Source organism: Marmota monax, unplaced genomic scaffold (assembly GCF_021218885.2).
Source record: "Marmota monax isolate L192 unplaced genomic scaffold, Marmota_monax_Labrador192_F-V1.1 WCK01_AAM20220418_F8-fsc00122, whole genome shotgun sequence".
Taxonomy (NCBI): Eukaryota; Metazoa; Chordata; class Mammalia; order Rodentia; family Sciuridae; genus Marmota; species Marmota monax.
Window position 1 is genome coordinate 3,675,978 of NW_026695223.1, and position 22,478 is coordinate 3,698,455.

At 40.7% G+C, this 22,478-nt stretch overlaps 1 protein-coding gene across 11 annotated transcripts in view; it reads left to right on the top strand.

Annotated features, from left to right (window-relative positions):
- Luc7l2 (LUC7 like 2, pre-mRNA splicing factor) overlaps positions 1 to 6,396 on the top strand; it is a 71,055-nt gene extending 64,659 nt beyond the window's left edge. For 10 of the 11 annotated variants that reach the window (XM_046434233.2, XM_046434239.2, XM_046434232.2 and 7 more), the window contains 2 exons: positions 1,537 to 1,728; positions 5,411 to 6,396. In XM_046434233.2, the coding sequence (XP_046290189.1) occupies positions 1,537 to 1,728; positions 5,411 to 5,588 (370 nt within the window). In that variant the 3' untranslated portion in view covers positions 5,589 to 6,396. Of the gene's footprint in view, positions 1 to 1,536; positions 1,736 to 5,410 lie in introns of those variants that run through there. The other variant, XM_046434242.2, reaches the window with a different exon arrangement.
- The last annotated feature ends 16,082 nt before the right edge of the window (positions 6,397 to 22,478 follow it).

The following is a 22,478-nucleotide window of genomic DNA, read 5'->3' on the forward strand; positions in this document are numbered from 1 at the left end:
TTTTACATTTCTTTTCCTCTGCTCCTTTTTGGAAATGCACTCTTCAGTTGTGGAAATATTCTGTTTGGCTGTGATGTTAGGTCCACATTACTTACCTTTCCTTGACTATAACATTGACAGAAATTGAAAGCTTTTCAACTTCATTTCTTATATAAAATAATCATTTGAAAATGAACTTAGTGTAAACTGTATCTGAATAATTTGTTTTTGAATGTACTATATCAAGTTATGAGAAAATATCACATTCTCAAGGCACTTTAAAAATTTAAACCACTTTATCATTTACATTCTATACCATAAGATTTACCTATTTTAAATTTGCATGTCAGTGATTTTTAATAAATTTAAAGCTATGCAACTATCACCACATACTAGTTTAGAACAACTTCATCACTCTGAAAGCATTTTTTTTTTTTTAAACTAGTGCACTCAACCCCTGAGCAACATCCCTATTCCTATTTTGTATTTTATTTAGAAACAGGGTAACACTAAGTTGCTTAGCACTTTGCCATTGCTGAGGCTGGCTTTGATTTCTGTATCCTCCTGTCTCAGCCTTCAAAACCACTGGGATTATAGGCATGCGCCACTGTGCCATCTGAAAGCAATTTTTTAAAAAGTTTTTCTTTTAATATTTATTTTTTAGTTGTAACTGGACACAGTATTTACTTATTTATTTTTATGTGGTGCTGAGGATGGAACCCAGGGTCTTGCACGTGCTAGGCAAGCACTCTACCACTGAGCCACAATCCCAGCCCCCTGAAAGCAACTTTTTAAATCAAACAGTACACCTTTCTCTCCTCTTTGTTTCCCTCAAATATTTCTGTTCTCTGTATGTCACCTCTACCCTTCCACGCAAGTGATCTGGTTGAAAATACAGAAGTGTTTTTCTGTCTCTACTCTTATATACTTATTAGTAACATCCTCCCCCACCCCAGTTTAGGTAAAGTTCTCAAAAGTGATTTTTTGCATGTTGTTTTTTTTTTTTCCTCTCCAGTTATGTGCTACTTGAATAGAGAACTACCTCGCTGTTTTAATTACACTGTGATCTATTATACTGTGGGTATTTAAAACTTACATCTGTGGTCATATAGCCTTTTCAATTCAGAGAGGATAATTTATCCCGAATAGTATTCTTTTCCATGCTTCTCCTTCCTTCTGTCCATGTCCATCAGGTACATAATTTAATTTCTAACATATTTCAAAAATTCTTAGTCTAAATGCAATTAAGTCCCTAAAGCATTTAGACATTATAATTCCTAGCATGTAGTAGTTGTGAAGATTGTTGCTCTCATTTGTTATATTCCTGAAGTAAATTTACACAATACTGATTGACCTCTCAGAATTGGTATTTTCTTGTTTGCAGGTGTTAACATATAGCAATTTATTTTAGTATAAATTGAGTTGATTTGGAATAAAATTGGCAGTAAGACAGGCTACTAAGGAATAATTTCTCTTTAAAGAATAGGCATTAGTAAATAATAAATGTATTGCTTACAACATTATAATAAAATGAAATAAAATCTTGTCTTTTTGTAGATCCAGGTCCAGAGAGCATCGCAGACACCGGTCTCGCTCTATGTCTCGAGAACGCAAGAGGAGGACTCGATCCAAGTCTCGGGAGAAACGCCATCGCCACAGATCCCGCTCCAGCAGCCGCAGCCGAAGCCGTAGTCACCAGAGAAGTCGTCACAGTTCTAGAGATAGGAGCAGAGAGCGATCCAAGAGGAGGTACTGATGTGCCAATCAGAGGATATGGAGCTACCTTGATGGTTTAGCCTTTTGTTTACTTATGTTACTTATGTTTAGAGTTTAGATTATTGGTTTGAAAACTTGCACCTGGTGATATGTACACATTTGTGTGTGGGTGTATACATTTTTTTCCTGATTATATGGGTAGTTCAGAAAGAATAAATTACATATGAGCCAGAGGAAGAAATTGAAACTGATATGTGCAGAGGTTACTGCTTTTCTCTGCTTAGTATGTCTTGAAAAAACGTATTTTACAGGCAAATAATTTTTAGATACTAATACTCTTCAGTTTTTTCAGTATGTATTAACAAATTAGGGACTCTGAGAAGTCCTTTCATTAAAAGAGTTGTTTAGCTTTGTTTGACTTACTATTTTCCAAACTTATTTGAGCTGGTGCGCTTTTTCAGAGCAGACACATTCTAGTATATTCTTGTTTAATCTGAAGTATAGGTAATGCATTGTTGTATACACTGTTGCTTGGTGCAGGGCAAATTCAGAATTTTAAGGAAGCTACACAACTTCTTGGTATAACAAAAACTACTTAAAAAGGTGCAAGGAGGGTAGGCATATTTAAGGTATGTTTAAGGACCTGAATATTTAGTGAGAACCTGAATATTTGGCTTAGAATGTGGTAGAGGAGTTTAGCACTCACAATCTATATAGACTAAACTCTCAAAACCTCAGGTCACATGGTAGCCCTCAACCCAGGTAATTTGTATGGAATATAAACCATACTGAAAATTGCTCTTTTTTTTTTTTTTTTGAACTTTTCTCCTTCCTTAATAACCATTCTTAAGTATATAGAGGATAAATATTTTTTGTGTTTCTAGTATACTTACTAATCTCACATTTTCTATGGAGTCCTTTTCATTAAATCCATACTGAATCCATGGAAAGCTGTTAAAAATATTTCCTTTATTTTGAGTCTCAGCTACCCATTCCTTGAAATCATTTACAAGCTTGAGTGATTAATAGGCTCTCAATCAATATTTTTATAATTATAATATTTCTGACCTTGTTCTAAGTAATCCTTAAGGTGACTTTATTAAGAATTATTATATACTTTCTACTACATTATGCTTAGTAAAAAAATAATATAACATAGTTGAGCAACCATGTTTAAGTTGCTCTAAGAAATTCTCTGTATGACAACACAGGACTGCCATCCTTGACCACAGATAGTGCTAACCTTGATATTATAGGGTGAGCCATCTAAGTTTAGATGAGGAAAATGCCAAAGTAATAAAAAAACAGCTTCAGGTAATCAAACTTGAATAAAGTAGATGTAATTTAATCAGGTAGGAAAGTTACTTATAATAAGGCCACTTCTCATACACTTTTGAAACTGGATATCTTGGAGGCCACCGTCAGTGCAGTGTCTAGAAATAGGCCTTTAAAAAAAATTCTCCATGAGTCTTAACCTGCACACAGAAATTTTGAGAATCATGCAGCTAGGCAGTTGAAGATCTAGATAATTTCTTGTGTTGACCTGCTCAACTGTCATTGTTTCTGGTGTTTGTGAACTCTTAAATGTCCTTATTGGTGGTGGAGATGGGAGGGCTGGGTGTGAAGTCTCCTTCTCTGAGATTGTGTCATCTTAGTCCCTGATGCTTCCTGCATTTGTGAAGTTGTATAGGAAATTTTCCCCATACTACATGATACCCCTTCACATCTAAGATTTTCAGCATGTTCATAAAGAGGCTTATTTTTGTAAAACTATTAAAAGTTTTGCTTTTCTCGAGAACTTCTCATCTTTGAATTCAAGTTACTCTTTAAAAGTTATTGTTTTAAACCAAAAATTAGCAAATAATTGCCCTTAAAACTTACTTGTTATTACACACAACATCAAGTTATTGCTACCAGTGTGGATTTAATTTTTGAAGGTTAAAGTTCCCTTTCAAAGTCTGACGTTGTGCTCTTTCCTTGCCCTGCTGTGAAGCTGTGAAGCACTGGTCTCTGATATATGTAGATTGTCTTTGTGATCTTTCCCTGGCAACATTTCCCGTGGGTCAGTGAGGACTATTTGTAGCTTTCTGCTCTTGCTCTGTGTAGAAATGAATAGTGCAGACTTCAGAGACAGACTCGGGTCTGGCGCTTTGCCCAATATCTTCATTATCCCTTCTGTCTTTCCCCATTTCTTAAGTAGAGATAGTACATATTTATTTGCTTTATTAGGATTATTGGTAGTATGAATAAAGTAGTGTATGGAAATTGCTCCTGTGTGGGACATTGTGATTTCTCAGAAAGTGTTAGTTGATGCTCACCTTCAGTTATTATCACTGACCTCTGGGATTTACCAGTAGGTAATGTCTTTATTCTTAGGTATCATTTCTATCATCTCTCTTCATATTTCATTCCCATAAAGGCTATGGATAAGACTAGTTTAAATTTGCAGTCACTATTCTTGCACTCTAATTTTTTTTAACACATCATTTTGAAATTAAGCTTACTAAAACCTTATGTAAAATGTTCAATGTTGATATGATAGAATATTTGAACCTTTTAGTTTAATCCTTCTTAACTGTATATATAAAATGGAGTATAATAGTATTTTTTTTCCCTGCCTTATGTCTTCCTGGAAGTCTCCTTACTCAGGGCTGGGGGTTTAGCTTGGCAGACACATGCTAAGTATACTCAAGGGCCTGGATTCAAATGCCAGCACATGAGAAAAGTATTATCCAGGTCTTGCCGTGCCTCCAGAACCTAATTTTGAACATGGATTAGGTGAGGTAATTATGTAAAAGTTCTGCATCACCTGTAAAGAACCAAATAAGTAATATTTGTTACTGATTAATTTAGATGTTGAGAGTATAGAAGACTATTCTAATCCCATAATATTCTTTCGTTTTCCTTCTAAATCTCTGATATGAACTTATTTGTGACGTATCTTTCTTACTGAGGATGGGGATGGGAAAGCAGAAGGTAATAAGAAACTTTATTATAGTGCGATCATCTTTTTTTTGTCTTCCATTCTGGTTTTAATGATCTAACTCAGGAGGAATAAAGCAGATTTTTAAGTTAACAAAATGGTTATTTACAAGCCATATTATTGAGTAGTTCTTTTGTCTGTGTTGGCAGACTGTTCCCTACAGGCCACACAAGGTCTATATCCTGTTTTTGTATAGCCAGCAAGCTATGGATGGTTTTACATTCTTTAAAGGTAGATGTAAAGAAAAGAATTCTACTACCATAAATACTGTGTGTCACCTGCAACACCTCAGATATTTACTGTCTGGCCAGATAAACAAACAAAAGATTTGCTGACCCCATACCAAGTTACTGATTTCCATCCAGTTTGGAATCATGTTCTTATATATTTTTTAAAAATTTGGTAATACCTTTTACTTTTTAAAGCTATTATCAATGTATTATTTTTATATTAAATACTTTTTATGAATTGGAGATGTTTTATGGTTGTCTCCAGGATACTGAGAATATCTTGACATTTTAGCTTATGCTTTTTGACCCTAGCTTTTGTTGCTACCTGTCTTGTTTTAGAGCCCTTATCAATGACCCTAATAGTGCTCTTTTCTGTCAGTAAACTGACTCCTCTGTCTTGGATATATTCTAATATATTTCTTCAGCTTTCTATTTATCCTATTCTTTAATTTGGATTTTGGGTTTCCCAACATATTTTGCTCCTCAAATTAATATTTTTCAGATCCTCAAAAGAAAGATTCAGAGACCAAGACTTAGCATCACGTGACAGAGACAGGAGTTCAAGAGACAGATCACCTCGTGACCGAGATCGAAAAGATAAGAAGCGGTCCTATGAGAGTGCTAATGGCAGATCAGAAGACAGGAGGAGCTCTGAAGAGCGCGAAGCAGGGGAGATCTAATTAGCTGTGTATATATCTTCAATCCTTAAGCTTCCTACGGAGTTACACACTATTGTTTAGTTTACAGCTGTTCAGGGTGACAGTGAGCAGTTCCAGACACTGATCCAGCCAGGCTAGATGTACAGTATCTAACTTGATCTGAACTGAACCTGTTTTCCTTGAGAAAGCCTAAAACTACATCCATAGTTTCTGGTGAACCTGTAATACAGTTCTGAGAGTGCAGTTTTTTATAATACGACATTGATCTCTTTATTCTTTCAAGTAGGAGTGATAGTGAATGAATTGTGTTACTTGCCTTGGGATTTTTTGAACATTTGTAAGACGCTGTCTTCCTTTCTACTCCAAGCAGCAGCTTTGGGAATTTTTCTTTTTAATTCTTCTGTCTCTGACTTTTGTATCCCTTAATACCTGTACCCTCCAACTGTAAGAGAAAGGGTCAGGGAAGCAATATAACTTCTGTTCTAAGGTTCTACTCCCATTAATTACTAGCTAATTACAGTTCAGAGCATTTATACTGGAATGTGTGCTGGAGAAATTAAAATACTGGGGTTTGTTGGATGGTGCCTATTTAGAGTTGGAAGTTGAACAGCTGTTGCATTACATACTTTTGCTTTTTTATTGAAGTTTTGAAATCAGACTTGTCTTGATTTTTCTGTTCCATCAAATTGCTATGTTCAGGATGTTCTGAGGGGGGTGGGGGCAGGGACTCTTTCGTAATAAGCACTTGTTTTATTTTGTGTGTGTGTGGAGTATAAAGGCTACACCCTTATTGTAAAAAATATTAATAATAAAATGAAAGAAACAATCACCACCACCATCATTAAACTGTAACTTGTCTAGTAAATTGTCACTAGAACTATTTCCTGTGGGTATTTCCTCTATTCTGTCACATGGTTAACAGGGCCTTACTGTGCAAGGCACCAAAGGAAGTGAATATGTATTTGCAAAGATTACAGAGGAACTGTGAACAGCTCTGCCTACACCCTTGCTGACTGTACTCCACTACTTCAGGGCTGTTTGTAACAGCTGCTGTAGAGAAGGACTGGACCTGCAGAAATAATGGGGGATTTCTTGTTTTCTTGTTTTTCTTATTCAACAAACCTGAATAAAACCAGTATGTAACCAACATAATGAAACCATCAGTTTCTGCATTAAAGAGCTATATACCACCAGGTGTGGTGGTGCATGCCTTAAACCCAGCTCCTCAAGAGACTAAGGCAGGACCATTCCAAGTTTGAGGCAGCATGGGCAATTTAGTTAGACCTTGTCTCAAAATAATATATATATTTTAAAGAGGTAGGGATGTAGCTCGGTGGGAGAGTGCTTGCCTTGTGTGAGGCCCTGGGTTTGGTCTCCAGCACTGCCAAAGGACAGTATACCCACTAGTGACTTAAACATAGTTGGCAGGTATCACTTGTAATTCTAGAAAGTGTGAGGAACACGGGAGCTGGGGTTGTGGCTCAGTGGTAGAGCACTTGCCTAGCACATATGAGGAGGCACTGGGTTTGATCCTCAGCACCACATAAAAAATAAAGTTTAAAAAAAAAAAGGCAAGAAATGACTTTTAAGACAAAGTATAAGGGAAAAAAATACATTAACTAAAATTAGTGTCTGTGAATATAATTAAGATAACCTTTCAAGAGCTGTTTCTGTGTAAAGCTTGTTACATTTGACATGACAGGAATATGGGCCTCTGTGAATATGAGAGAACAGGAAACTAATGCCATTCTAAGTAATAATAATATTTTTATGTCAAAAAGGGACGTCGATGGGGCTGTGGTTGGCTCAGTGGTAGAGCGCTTGCCTAGCATGTGTGAGGCACTGGGTTTGATTCTCAGCACTGCTTATTTATATTATTATATAAATAAATGGATAAAATAAAGGTCTATCAACATCTAAAAAAAAATAAGGAAAAAAAAGGGGGGACATCAGTGTTCCCAGTTTACCAAGTGATGCTTGAGGTTTTACACGTTTGTTTTATACAGAGTTTAGCCTGAGAGGCCTATCTATGTCCATGGCTCATTTCCCGCTTTCTACTTTAGGTTGCTTGTCTAAAGCCAAGCATGCATTAGACAAATAACTGGTTTGTGTCTGCTTTGTTCCCAGTGGCTTATGGTATTCTCCTAAATTCTTATGATGTCTTTGAATTTAGTGTCTTGGATGTGAATGTAAGATCAGAGGGATTAACTGGTAGTGCAAGGAAATATGTCTGTGACCTGAGCTGTTATAGTTGGTGATATATCTGGGGTTAGGTATTGAACTCTGAAATCATACTTTTAAAAATGTTTTGCATCCTAATTGTACAGTTGGAATCAAATACTTGGAGAAGTAATACGTATCTATTAGCAGCTGTTACTATATTTGTGATTTGGGGAGAGGGGGTAGTACAGGCCCTACAACAAATAGCTGTTGATCGCCAGTGTTACACCTCCACTGTGGATCACTTCAACTGCACGGTTCTTCATATAGATGATCCACTTTAAAAAATCCTTTTCGGCTTTGTACATTTTAAGTAAACATCCTTGAGACAGGCCAGTCACTCTGAATTAGAAGAACCCTAAACTCAGTATCTCTCCCACCTACACACACAATTTGCTACTTCTGTGGTAGCTGGTGGCTGAAATAGAAAAGTTAAATGAAGTCCTGTTTGACAAAAACCTTTGATCCTATAGGAGTAAAAACACGCCAAGTGTTTTTACCTTCAGCGGGTCCCTTCATTTCACCGCTGTGTTATATTCCCACAGAGCTCTTTTGATCTGTGCCAACAGCATCAACTGGAATAAAACCAAAAGGCTTCCATTGTTAAGTGGATTTGCTTTTTTCTGAGGTGTTTGTTTTGCGTTTCTCAAGCCTTTAACCAAAGGTAACATCTTTTTCAAGTTCCTTTCTCCCTCCAAGTAAAGTATTTAAAATAATAATAGTTTTCAAGGTTGGCCTATTGAGCTACACAAAGCCAAACATGCATTAGACAAATAACTTTTGCCTTGCAGTAAGTTCTCCTTTCAAAGTAGTTTTTAGGTAATGGGCCATCTATAACATGTAAGTTTTTTTCAAATTAGTACTAAAGATAATTACTAGAATAAGAAGTGTTTAAAGTTTTTTTTTTTTTTTTTTTTTTTAGTCGAAAGCCTAAGAAAATATAGCACAGTTAAAAAAAAAATACACATTCTCTCAACTGGACATTCCATTGTGTTATGACTGTACTAGTTGTAAACCATTGAAACATGTCCCTTCATCTGGTAGTCTCCTGTTCCCCTGAGTTTCAGTGCCTCCCCTGACCCTAGGCCATTCTCCCATCTCAAGGGTAATGACTGGCACAGCCTGGAGCCTCCTCCATTTAAGTCATGCTGTCCTGACTTAAATGTTTTGAAAAACATGGTATATTTTTAAAAATATTTTTTTAGTTGTAGATGGACACAATATTTTTTTATTTATTTTTATGTGGTGCTGAGGATCGAACCCAGTGCCACATGCATGCAAGGCAAGCACTCTACCATTGAGCTATAGCCCCAGCCCCAAAATATCTATTTTTTTGGTCTGAAAAAGCAAAAGCAGTGTGCACCATGATTTTATTATACCTCAACTTTTTTTTTTTTTTTTGTAATTGTAGATGGACAGAATGCCTTTATTTGTATTTTTATGTGATGCTAAGGATCAAACCCAGTGCCTCACACATGCTAGGCGAGCACTGTACCACTGAGCTACAGCCCCCAGCCCATAATTCAGTTTTTTAAAAATATTTTTTTAGACAGATGGGCCTTTATTTTATTCATTTATTTATATACGGTGCTGAGAATCGAATCCAGTGCCTCACAAGTGCTAGGCAAGTGCTCTACAGGCAAGCTCTCTAGGCAAGCCACAGCCCTAGCTCCTATACTTCAACTTTTGATCAGTAAAGTTTTCTTGGGTATAGATAAGGCAATATACAATAGCACTTTTTCAACATTTTTCATTTTCTTTGCCTGTTCTTATTTCAGAATTAATTCCTACTTTGGGAATTAGGAAAGTGGAGATGCCCCACCGAACAAGGTTTTGTGGGCAGAGGCCAACACAGGGAATGGGGAAAGGATAGTGGTCTACCAGAAGAATCATAGGTGGCAGGGTCTTGGGAAATCTGAGATTTCCAGGAGATGTTTCTGATCTCTGAGGTGCACTTATGTTTTCTCCAGTTAAGAGAGAAATATCTGTGTTAGAGGTTTGGGGATTGCAAGCGTGTTTGGGGATCAGTCAAGCTAATTACCAGCATAGTAGGATTTAGATTATAAACAACACATGAGGCACCAGAACTAACAGAGCTCCAGGAGGTGGCGCCAGCACCAGAATTTGCTCTCTCTTGAGGAGACTGATTCGTGGGTCCCAAATACAGTGCACTCCTGGCTATCTAACAGAAAATCTAACCCATATAGGCTTAAAATAATCAAGGGACTTCTGTTGGCTCATGTGATCAAGCTGCATGTGCCACCGCCATCCACAGCAAGGTTTCTTTCCTAGAAGCCTCAGGCAGCCTTTTTCTACATCTCTGCCTGGCAGGACACCCACACAACAATGGATGCTCAATAGATGTGGAATGAGTGGATGAAATACTTCATCATTTCAAATGTGTCCTCATCTAGTTGATTTCATTTGATTGGCACAACTTTTGGTTAGTAGAGGAAACAGTAGTCTGTTGTTTACAAGTGTGATGGTTTTACTAAGGACAAAGCTGAGCTAATGAGAAGTCATGATAACTAATATCTTTTTGATTCTGAGCCCCAGGTATAGGATAATGAAAGGCCAGCTGGGAGAGGCCAGAAGGGAGCATCAGAAATGTCCAGATGGGGAAAAGGGCCAATATGAATGAAGCAGAATGTACTATCCCATGTCTAAAACCCTTTGTTAGAGTCTGACTTTACTTTTACATTCTCTCTCAAGCTGAGAATGACAAATGAAAAGCCTATAGTTATCCAAATTGAGTTAATAATTTTTAGCTTGCTAAAAAAGAATTATTTTCCCCAGAAAGTTTGATACAAGTTACTGGAGATCATTGAAGTCTCTTTGGCAGTGACACATGAACCACATAATTCCTATCAAAAATACCGCAAAGTATTCCTATCAAAAAAAATGTTTATATTGAATCTAAACTTCAATTTACAAAGGAATGAAATAAATCCAGAATGTGTCATTCTGTGAAGACAACCAGCCTGGTCTCCAAAAAGTCAAAATTCTGGGTTAAAGGAGATCAAAGAGATAACCAGTAACAGTTCTTGAATTCTGATTGGGTCTGTTTTAAAAGGTCATGGAAAAACTGCAGGACTCAGGTAATGGACAGAATATGGTAGAATTGCAGTTACATCAAAGAAGTGTTAGGAGATGCTTGCTAAAGTAGGGGTGACATGTCTTGATGTCTGCAACTTATTTTCAAATGGTTCAATTTTATATTCACAGTCACACAAAGAGCAGGCAGCAGAACATTCACAATATTTAGATCTGGGTAGAGAGCCTGTGGGAATTTGTTTTTTCCCCAAACTTTTCTGTATTTTGAAGTTTTTTTACAAAATTGAGAGGAACTCTTTAAGATTTTCCATTTAAATCATCCTGTAAAGTGCTTTGTCCTGGCAGGAATAAATGTGGATGTTGTAGGCAAGTTTTCTCAGAACATGGTTTCTGAACATTATGTATCAGAATCACAAAAAGAAAATATATGAACTACCAGGGAGCACATTAAAAAAAAAAATGTTCAACATCAGTCATCATGAAAATGTAAATTTAAGACTACAATGAGAAGGGCTGGGGACGTGGCTCAGTGGTAGAGTGCTTCCCTAGTAGTAGATGTGCAAGGCCCTGGGTTCAGTCCAGCACCACACAAAAAATCCTACAGTGAGATACCACTGCACATCCACTGGAATGGCCCAAAGTAGATTGACAGCATTGAGTGTTGATGAAGATGTGGAGCAACTGGACTCCTGTTTTGCTGAGGGGATTGAGAAATGGTTCAGCTACTTCAGAAAGTATGTAGTATACTGCCCAGAAATCTTATTCCCAGGTGCCCAAGGAACATGAAAACCTCTGTTCACACAAAGGCTTATATTTGAATGTTCAAAGTAATTGTATTCACAATAGCCCAAAACAGGAAATAACCAAAACATCCAACAATTAGAGTAGATAAACAAATTGTCTTATCCTTATGAAGGGGAAGGCATTGATACCACAGCAACATGAGTAGATCTTTAAAACATGCTGAACTGACGAAGCCAAACACCAAAGACTGCTTATTGTACGATTCTATTCATGTGAAATTCTAGACAGGCAAAGCTAGTTTATAGAGACAGAAAGCCGATTTGCCTGGGGCTGAAGGTCAGTGAGGCCCAAGAATTGACTGCTATAGGACTTAGAAAACTTCTTAGGGCATTAGAGATCTTCCGTATCTTTTTTTTTTAAAGAGAGAGAGAGAGAATTTCAATATTTATTTTTTAGTTATCGGTGGGCACAACATCTTTGTTTGTATGTGGTGCTGAGGATCGAACCCGGGCCGCATGCATGCCAGGCGAGCACGCTACCGCTTGAGCCACATCCCCAGCCCGATCTTCCATATCTTGCTGGGCGCAGTGGCGCACACCTGTAGTACCAGCAACTCGGTATTATCAGTTCACGGTTAGCATTGGCAATTAATAAGACCCTGTCTCCAAAAAGGGTTGGTGATGATGTAGCTCAGTGGTAAAAAGCCTCTAGGTTCAATCTCCAGTACAAAAAAACCCTCTTGATTGACAAAAGGTTATATGGTGTCAAAAGACATTACTGAAATGTGCAAATTATGCCTCAATAAAGTTGATTTAATACATATATAGGTGTGCACACATAGACTGGCTGACAATATGGGACCTTTTAGATCATTTCTCAAAGTGTGGTTTCTGGGACTGGGGCGTGTAGTGATAGAGCACTTGCCTCTTCCCTGTGAGGCCCTAGATTCCATCCCAGGTACTGCCTCCCCAAAAGAAAAAGATCACCAGGCTTGGAGATGGTAAAAACCCAATTTTCAGTCTCCTGTATCACCCTGATCTATTGAGTCAGAACACAGGGTTTAGGGGACAGTGAACTACATGAGCTCAACCCAAGTGACTTTATGCAAGGCACATGTCCAGAGTTGCTACTTGGGTTTCTTTGTGAGAGCTGCTGAGCCAGTTTGAGTCAGGCTGGCCGCCAGAGCTCTGTGAAGGGCTGGGGTTGTGGCTGAGTGGTAGAGCGCTTGCCTAGCATGTGTGAGGCCCTGGGTTCGAACCGCAGCACTGCAAATAAATACATAAATGAATGAGTAAATAAATAATGCCCATTGATTTAAAAAAAAGCTCTGGGGCTGGGGTTGTGGCTCAGTGGTAGAGCGCTCGCCTACATGTGTGAGGTTTGATCCTCAGCACCACATAGAAATAAATAAGTAAAAAAAACAAAGATACTGTGTACAACTAAAATATTTAAAAAGAAAAAAACCTCTGTTAAGAAAGCCCGGGCAATGGCAGCATTAGATGTGGGAAGTGCCTATGGGAAGAGACCAGAAAAGCTACTTGGAGAAACTCCATGTAGGCCAACCTGCTGTGTGACTTCTCCCAACCAGCTATACTACTTAGCATTTATCCCAAAAGATAAGTCATACTGTAGTGATGAATGCATACCCATGTTGATAGCAGCACCATTCACAGTAGCCAAACTATGGAACCAGCCTCGGTGTCCATCATTGAATTGATAAAGGAAATGTGCTATATGTACACAAGAGAGTGTTATTCAGCCATAAAGAATAATAAAATTATGTCATTTGCAGGAAAATGGATGGAACTTGAGAACATTGTGTTAAGTGAAATAAGCCAACTTCTGTTTTGCAGAATTTTGAGAAATTTGAGAATTTACCTTAGAGTGCGCTTGCCCTTCATCTCAGAGCCCCTTGGATTTCATGTGGGCTTCTGGGCTCTTGTTGCTTGGGTTTTTCTTTTTAAAACGGACTGCTGTGACTCAGGAGGCTGAGGAAGAAGGATCACAAGTTCAAGGCCAGCCTCAGCAAGTTAGTGAGGCCCTAGCAAGTAGTAAGACCCTGTCTCAAAATAAAAAATAGAAAGGGCTGGGAATGTGGCTCAGGGATAGAGTGCCCAGGGTTTAATCCCTGATATTAAAAGAGAAAGAGACTTGGCAGCCTGCTTCTGCTTTTTTTTTTTTTTTTTTTTTTTAATAAAAGCAAATATAAATCTGCTTTATAAAAGCAGAATATCAGTGACCAGGAGCTAGCATTTGAGGGCTGACAGACTCAATTTGAGCACCAAATCTGCCACTTATTAGCTATGTGACTGTGGGCAATGTTAAGACTGAAGCCAGACCAATCACAGACTCCGCACTGAGGAACTGCCCCCCCATCTCCACCCATCACAATGACAAGCAGGAGCTGGATGTGCTCACATCCCCAGGTTCACAGATAAGGTTGTTGAAGTTTAAAGATGTCAAAAAGGCACTCAGGGAGTCTTGATTGCGCTGGGGGATTTGAATCTGGTTCTGATGAACTAGTGCCAGCAACTCTGTTTTTACTGAGTTTATTCAAAGTAAAACATAATATAGATGCCTAAAAATGCCTGTCTCTTTCAAAAGTAAAAAGCAACTGCTTTTTTAAGATGGAGTTTGCATACAATAAAATCTACCAATTCTGCAATGCCCAATGTTTTGACAAATGTTTCCCATTGTGTGACCCTACTGTAATTGTGATATAGGTTAGTCCCATCTCCCCAAAAGTTCTCCCCACAACCCTCTCCTCAGACCTCTGACTCCTAGTAACATGCATCTGCCCATGTGCTTTGGTTCTATCTTCTCTAGAACATTAGATAAATGAAATTATCAAAACACTCCTGAGCCAGGCGCGGTGGCACAAGCCTTGAACCCCAGGCTGAGACAGGATGGCGGCTTCAAAGCCAGATTCAGCAGTGGTGAGGCACTAAGCAACTCTGTGGGACCCTGTCTCTAAATAAAACACAAAATAGGGCTGGGGATGTGGCTCAGTGGTTGAGTGTCCCTGAGTTCAGTCCCTAGTAATCCCTTCCTTTCCCCCCGAATAAATGTACTCCTGGTCGCCTGGGCGCACATCCATAACCCCAGTGGCTTGGGAGGCAGGAGAATCACGACTTCAAAGCCAACCTCAGCAACTTAGCAAGGCCCTAAGCAACTCAGTGAGATCCTGTCTCTAAATAAAATACAAAGAAGGACTGGGGATGTGGCCCAGTGTTTAAGGGCCCCTGGGTTCAATCCCTGGTACCAAAACAAGCATACAAACAAACAAAACTGCACTCTTACATCTGGCTTCCTTCCTCCAATGTGATGTTTGTGAAATTAATCCATGTTGCGTATCAGTAGTTAATTGCTTTTTTTTTTTTACATTTATTTTTTGTTTATTTGTTTTAATGTTACACATAACAGTACAATGACCTTGACATACCATACATTTGAATCAGATGGGATATAATATCTCATTTTTCTGAGTATACAAGTTGCAGAATCACATTGGTCATGCAGTCACATATGTATACACAATAATGTCTGTTTCATTCTATTATCCTTCCTATCCCCCCACCCCCTCCCCTCCCCTCCCCTCAAGTCTCTCTACCTAATCTAAGGTTGCACAATTCTCATTGCTTTTTATATCCAAGTGGAATCCACTCGAAGGGTCGTACCACAGGGTTATCTATTCATAATTCGTGTGTGTGTGTGTGTGTGTGTGTTGTTGTTGTTTTCTGTGCAGTGTCCATCCGCTATCTTCCAGTGCCTGCACTTTTAACCCCTGCTGTACCCTGCACACTGTTTATCTTCCTTGAATCTCACCTGAGGTCTACAGGTAGGAACGCAAGCATGGAAGATGCCATTGCTTTCTCCTCCTTTTACCTACTGTCCTTTTCAGGAAACTGACCCCTGCAGTCATATTATAATGCAATGTGCAAGCTTTCCTTTTAATAACAGTGTGATTTCACTTTTGGTCACTCAGTTCAGTGGTCCAGAATTGGTATCCTAGACTACTTAAGTTGATCTGAATCCCATCTTGTGACTAGAAGTTTCCAGCTCAGATTAGCTGTTCTCTTGAGTTGAGTGAGGACCAGTAAGTTAGGAGCTTCTTGATGGACAGGTACCACCACATTACTGAGGTGCAGATAAAGTGGGCCAACAGTCGAAAGAACTGCTGGGCATGGTGGCACACGCCTGTAATCCCAGCAACTCATGAGGATTTCAAGTTCAAGTCTCAGCAGTTTAGCAAGTAAGTCCCTCAGTAATTCAGCAAGGCCCTGTCTCAAAAAATAAAATGGGCTGGGGATGTGGCTCAGTGGTGAAGCACCCCTGCGTTCATTTCTCGATAAAATTTTTTAAAAAAGAAAAAGAACGACATACAAGAAGAGAAGTCATCACTATAGTCACTTCTCCTTTCTGCTTAGGCTCCTTGGATTTGAACTCATAACTCAAGGAGTCCAAACTGACCATTAATAGGTCATTGTGGGGATTGAGTATGCTAATGTTTAAACACACTTACATGGAACACACCCAAGCTGCCAAAAGTGTAGCTTTGATGTTCCTGGATGGATGATCTTCTCAGCTGGAAAGGCCAAGCATTGCTACTGGACGCCCCATCTACTTCTAGGTGTCCTTGGAGTCCCACAGCTTCAATTGTATTGAGTGGGGAAATGCCCCAGGGGGTCAGAGCCAGCCTCTTTCCAAAGCAGAAATTGCCCACTGCTGGTCAAGCTTGACTTGACAGGGCTGAAGTACTCCTTAAAACCCTGCGAAGTAAGAAATGATATCTGAGAGAAAAGAGACCATTGTTCAGAATCAACTTATTCATTCATCTTCAGGATATTGGGGCTGATATTCCAAATTTCTTTTTATAAGAACATTAGTCATATTGGATCAAGACCCACACAAATTACCTCATTTTAATTTGATCATCTGCAAATACCTTATTTCCAAATAAGGGCATATGACAGGCACTGGAGTTAGGACTTCAGCATTTTGAGAGGAGATCCAGTTCAACCCACAAGAGCAGGCTCTGTCATAAATGCTGTCTTTATTAAGGACTCTCTTTGGGGCTGAGGACGTGGCTCAAGTGGTAGCGCGCTCGCCTGGCATGCGTGGGGCGCTGGGTTCCATCCTCTACACCACATAAAAATTATTATAAAGATATTTTTTTAAAAAACGCAGTGGTTTAAAAAAGAAAAAAAAGGACTCTCTCATCTAGCTATCTGTAAACTTCTCAACCAAAAACCGTGCTGTGCAGATTGTTTCTAAGGATATTGACATCTGTATATTTTTCTGTTGATCAGAGCTGTCCCTGGCTTGCTGCTCCCTAAGCTAATGCCTGTGGACAGGTTGAAGCACACAGTAGGTGACTTCCGGTTTTGAAATGCCAAAAAATGGAAAATGCAGCCTCCTCTGCCGCTGCTCTCCAGATCTACCCACAAGCAGCAGGGAAAACAGAAAGAGAAACTCAGACTGTAGCACCAATGAAACCAGGAGACATCTGCAACTCCTAACCACAGAAGCATGAGGAGAGGGTGCCAAAAGATGTGCATATTAAATAGGGGCATGGAAGGATGGCTGCAGATCTCGGAGCAGTCTAGGTGGGCAGTTGGATGAGCAAAGGCCTTGAGGCTGAAAGGGGGAGGTCTCAGGCAAGCCTTCTGTGCAGGAAGCAGTCTGTTGGTGAGGTTGGCGGGGGTGGAGGACTGCTGTGCATCACAAGCCTGCTCCTCATGATCTTAGTTGACAATGGAGAAGTGAAACCAGAGGACTTTGCTTCCACCAATCTTGGTGTCTTAGCAATATCTGCTGCCTGCAACGCAGCCCAGACCCTTTGTAACCATCAATGTCTTGCACACAGGTGGTTCTAGAATTGCTTCATTCAAAGTGGAGTGCTGGGGCACAGCTCATTGGTAGAGCAGCCCACCACTGCAAAATAAATGGAATAATAACAACAGAAATAATTGGAAAAGAGACAGAATGTATGCAACTGCAATTAAAAGGTGAAAGAAAATGGAAAAAGCAGATTGATAAAGTATATGCCATTAGTAAAGCGTTGAGAAAGAGATGGGAGGTTTTACCAACATGGCTGTGGGGGCACAGCACTTACTGAACAATCAACCCTTATGAAAAAGGGTGTAAAAAACAGTCTCACCCATCATTAGGAAAATGCAAATCACACCACACCCATAAGAAAGGCTAAAAGGAAAAAATACCAAGAGTGTGTAAGGATGGGTTGGGGGGCAGCTGGAACATTCATGTCCTGCTCCTGGGCGTCCAGACCAGAGAGGGAAGGAGAGTCTAATCCACATGTATCCCGTGGTCCACTCCTATATACCAATACAAGTGCATAGATAGGTCCACCAAAAGACATGCTCATTACATAACTAGAAACAAACCCAATGTCCACCAACAGTACAACAGGTAAATAAAACAAAAAGGTCTGGGGATGCCGCTCAGTGGGAGGCTGCTTGCCGCGCATGTGTAAGGACCTGACTTCAAACCCCAGCAACACACACACACAAAGCATGGGCGGAACTAGTGTGCAGCGCTGGAATTCAGAACAGCAGTTATCTTCGTGGTAAGCCATGAGCCAGAACCTGCAGGAGAGGAAGCTTCCAGGACATGAGTTAGTTGTATTTCTTGATTTGGTGGCTGCTTATGTTGATGAAAAATCATTGAAGCTGTGTATTTATAACATGTATAAATGGCATGGAAACTATACATCAATAAAAAAGTAAGTTAACTTTAAAAGAAAAGAAATTAAGTGCCTATCAGATGTGCAAGATCTCAGAAAAGAGATGGTGAAACGAGGTAAGGACTGGGGTGTAGAGCACTTGCCCAGAATGCATGAGGCACTTGGTTCTGTCCCCAGCACTAGGGGAAGAAAGAGAGAGAGAGAGAGAGGGAGGGAGGGAGGAAGGAAGGAAGGACGGGCATGAGGTTGCAGAGCTAAGGAGAGAAATGGAAATAAAACCATCACAGACATGCAAGTCCTCTAGATGCAGCTCAACTGAAAACAAGTAACTCTAAAATCAGAAAAAAGAAGGCAAGAGAAAAGCAAAACCGTCAAGGTGGGGGAAAGTGACAGATATGGTAATTGCAAGGAAAAGTTTAAAACAAATAGATACAAGTGACAAGAAGTATTCCGTAAGTGCTGCACCCATGTAATTAGTAATCCTGGAGGGGAAACCTGAAGTAATGGGGAAAATATTGGAAAAAAAAGAAGAAGCCAAGAGAAATTTCTGAAATGACCAGGATCAACATCCTGAAAAGGCGCTGAGGGGTAAGAACAGCCCTTCCCCCTCTGCTCTCACCACCATCTATACAGGCGACTTCTGTCACCAAAAGGTGTGGGGTCCTCTCCCCACAAACAAGCAAGCAGTCCTGCAGTGGACGCCGGTTGGGTGTCCTTGAATCCAGTTCAGCCCTGACACCCCCTGCCTGGGAAGTGTCACAGCCCTAGTGAGGGCCTCAGTCCCACAGGCTGTCCACCTTGGGTGCCAGTGGCAAGCCCCAGGTAGCTTCACCCGTGCTTCCAACTGGCTGCAAAGCGGGGTTCCCACACCCCCTCCTCCGGTTTCATGAATTGGCCAGCGGCTCCCAGAACACTGAACATTTCCCAGTTTATTTCAAAGGACATAAGGGGAAAGAAGTGCAGGGCACCGGGTCCCCAGGAACACGTCACCCTCCAGGAACCTCCAGGCACCTCCAGGCAGGCAGCTCTCCAGAAGCCGACTACGGTATAGTTCATCAGAAGGAGCTAAAAGATACTGTTTAAAGAAATAGAAAATTCAGGGCTGGGGCTGTAGCTCAGTGGCAGAGCGCGTGTGAGGCACTGGGTTCAATCCTCAGCATCACATAAAAATAAAAGAAAGAAAGGCATCCTGTCCATGTACAACTACAAAAAGAAAATTCAGAATGTTCTCTCTATAGCATGTAAATAGGTATGCTATGGACTGAATTGGGTTCTCTCCAAAATTCATCTGTTGAATTCCTACCCACCCACCCAGGGGATGGTTTTTGAAGATGGGACCCCTGCAGGTATTTAGGTCGTGATGGTGGGCCCTCATCGTGGGATTGGCACCCTAATAAGGAGAGGTACCAGGGAGCTTGCTTTCTCCATGTGAGGACAGAGCAAGAGGACAGTAATCTCAAAAGAGGGCCCTCACCAGGAACCGATCATAATGGCATCCTTATCTTGAACTCCCAGCCTCTGGAATTATGAGAAAGTACATTTTTGTTGTTTCAGCCATCCCATCTGTGGCATTTTGTTAGAGCAGCCTGAGCAGATTCTACTACAATATAAAAGGAATCTCTAATACAGTGACATAAACTCCCAAACTAGAAGACATATGTTCTCAAAGCAAACATAGACCAACTAGCAGAGATTTAGAATATAAAATGTGTAGTCAGAGCTATAACCAGACATTTTCTCTTATCCTTAAGTAAAAATGGATTAAATTCCACTATTAGGTCTTAGATAAACTCATAAAGCAAAAACTATATAAATTACATAGAAGAGATCAGATCCAGCCTGCACAGTGGCACATGCCTGTCATCCTAGTGACTCAGGAGGCTGGGGCAGGAAGATTCCAAGTTCAAGGCTGACTTTAGCAAATCAGTGAGACCCTCAGCAATTTCTGGGATGTAGCTTAAAGTATCAAAACAAGAAATAGCAAGGCAACACAACATTGCCCTGTCTGCTGCCAGGCTCAGCCTCAACAATTGCTGAAAACACTGGAAACAGAGAGGCGGGCCATTGACCCATGGTGAAGTGCTTTTATTGCAACGGTGGGGGCGGGGTGCTGAGGATATGCAGTCACGGGCACAGACACTGGGGGGCCTCGGGCAAGCTTCTGCTGTCTGAAAGCCAGGTCTTGACCACCCAGGGTCCATAGTGCCTGTGACTAATGTGGCAGACCCCCAGAGCCAATCCCAGGGATCAAGGACCATGTTGCACATGCCGCGTCCGGCCAAGGGAGCCGAGTCCGGCGAGGGACGGCGAGGTTAAAAGACACACAGGACACCAAGGTTCTTCATCCAGGAGTCAATAATCTTTATTGCTAACACACCTTTTTTTATACCCCAAGCAGCAGAAGTGGAAAACTACCCAAAAGCAGGAGGGAGGGGGGAGAAATTTAGTTTCAACATCTATTATTGTCAGGTACCGAAACCTCCCTTAACAATAAGTCCATCAGACCAGAAAAGGTCAAGGCATTCCCGTGGGATACATATGTCTCAGACGGATAAGCAGGAACAGAAAAACCGCAAGTTCGCCATGGCCTTGTGAGCTGGCCACACTGGCATGCAGAACAAACTAGTGGAGGTAGGGCTCCAGGGGCCAAGGTGGACCTGTTGCCAACAAGTCCCCCTCTTTTGTTTTTTGCATGCCAGTGGGAATCAAGTAGCCCCTGTCTTAGGTCGTTCACAGCCCTTGCGATGCTTACCCGTCTCTGGGAAGGCCCCGATTCCCTGGCTTAGGTCGCACAGCAAGCGTGAAAGTTGCCCGTCACTGGGTACTACAAGATCAGCTCAAGGTGTTATGACCTATCAAGACATTATTGCGGTAAACGCTTAACCGTCTCCACCCACGGGACCCACGACCATCACCGCCGAATGGCAGATGTGATTGGACCGAGAGATTAGACAGCAAAGATCCTAGTACAGGAAGGCAAGAGGGAGAGGTATGCATAGAGAAAAGATATGGCAGGAGTTCTTCTTTTAAGGAGGACACTCATCTTCGGATAGGTCTGAAGTATATCTCAGAGAGGCGATCATCCATCTTCAAACGTTGATAGTGAACCTGTATTGGCTTAGAGGCTAAGATATTAATTTGATCCTTAATGAATTGTACTATCTTATTTACAATGCAGGGTCCTATTGCCACTACTAGAAGGAGGCCTAACAATGGCCCCAATAAGGGAAGAAGATAAGGCAAAAATCCATTAAGTCCAGTCCAGAGAGGGTTCTCAAATAATTCCCTCCTCCTTTTTTCTAGGTCTTCTTGGAGTTGTTTAATTTTTGTGCGAACTATGCCAGATTTGTTAGCATAAAAACAGCACCTCTCCCCAAGGGCTAAACAAATTCCCCCTTGATTGGCAGTAAGCAAGTCTAAACCCCGCCTGTTCTGAAGAACTACTTCTGCTAGGGAGTCTATCTGGTCTTGTAAGTCTTTAATGGTTCCCGACAGGGTTTGCACATCATCTATAAGCTGTTGAGATAGGCGGCGGTAAGAATGTATAGCCGTACCCAATCCTGCCGTGCCTGTACCCACAGCAGCTGTTATTCCAAGGCCAACAAGGAGTGGTAAGGCCTGAACAGCTCTCTTGTGTCTTCTAACTAAGATGTCTAGGCTAGGAATGGGTAGGGGTTCATCTCCTGAGATAATCGTGATATCAGGAAGCAGTAATGCCAGAACGCAACCACCAGTCCAATTTGCTGGGAGCCTGGGAAAAGCTAAATTTCCACCACACATAAAAACTGTACCATTAGGGGGACAAATGGGCGGAGTAGGTGAGGAGTAATTCTTTACTAATGAGCAGTTTCCAAAGGAAGAGACTCCAACATCAACATCATAGGTATTATTTTGCATCATGCCTAGAAGGCATGACATAAAACCACCTAGAGGCTGCACCTTAAAGGGTAGCCCAGATTGACATGTGTTGTCATCATCAATGGTATAATTGATGGGAACCGCCAATGGCATGACTGCACCTGCCGTCATGCAGAGCCAGCAATCACCAGCAAGGGTAGGGTTGGAACTGTTAAGTAAAGAAAAGGTAGTTTCTAGGATATCTAATGTATTGGCATCTAAATCAGGAAACTGGGATTTGGGCAATATCAAGGGGTGGTATGTAGGCTTAGGGATCTCCGGCTTTAAAAGCT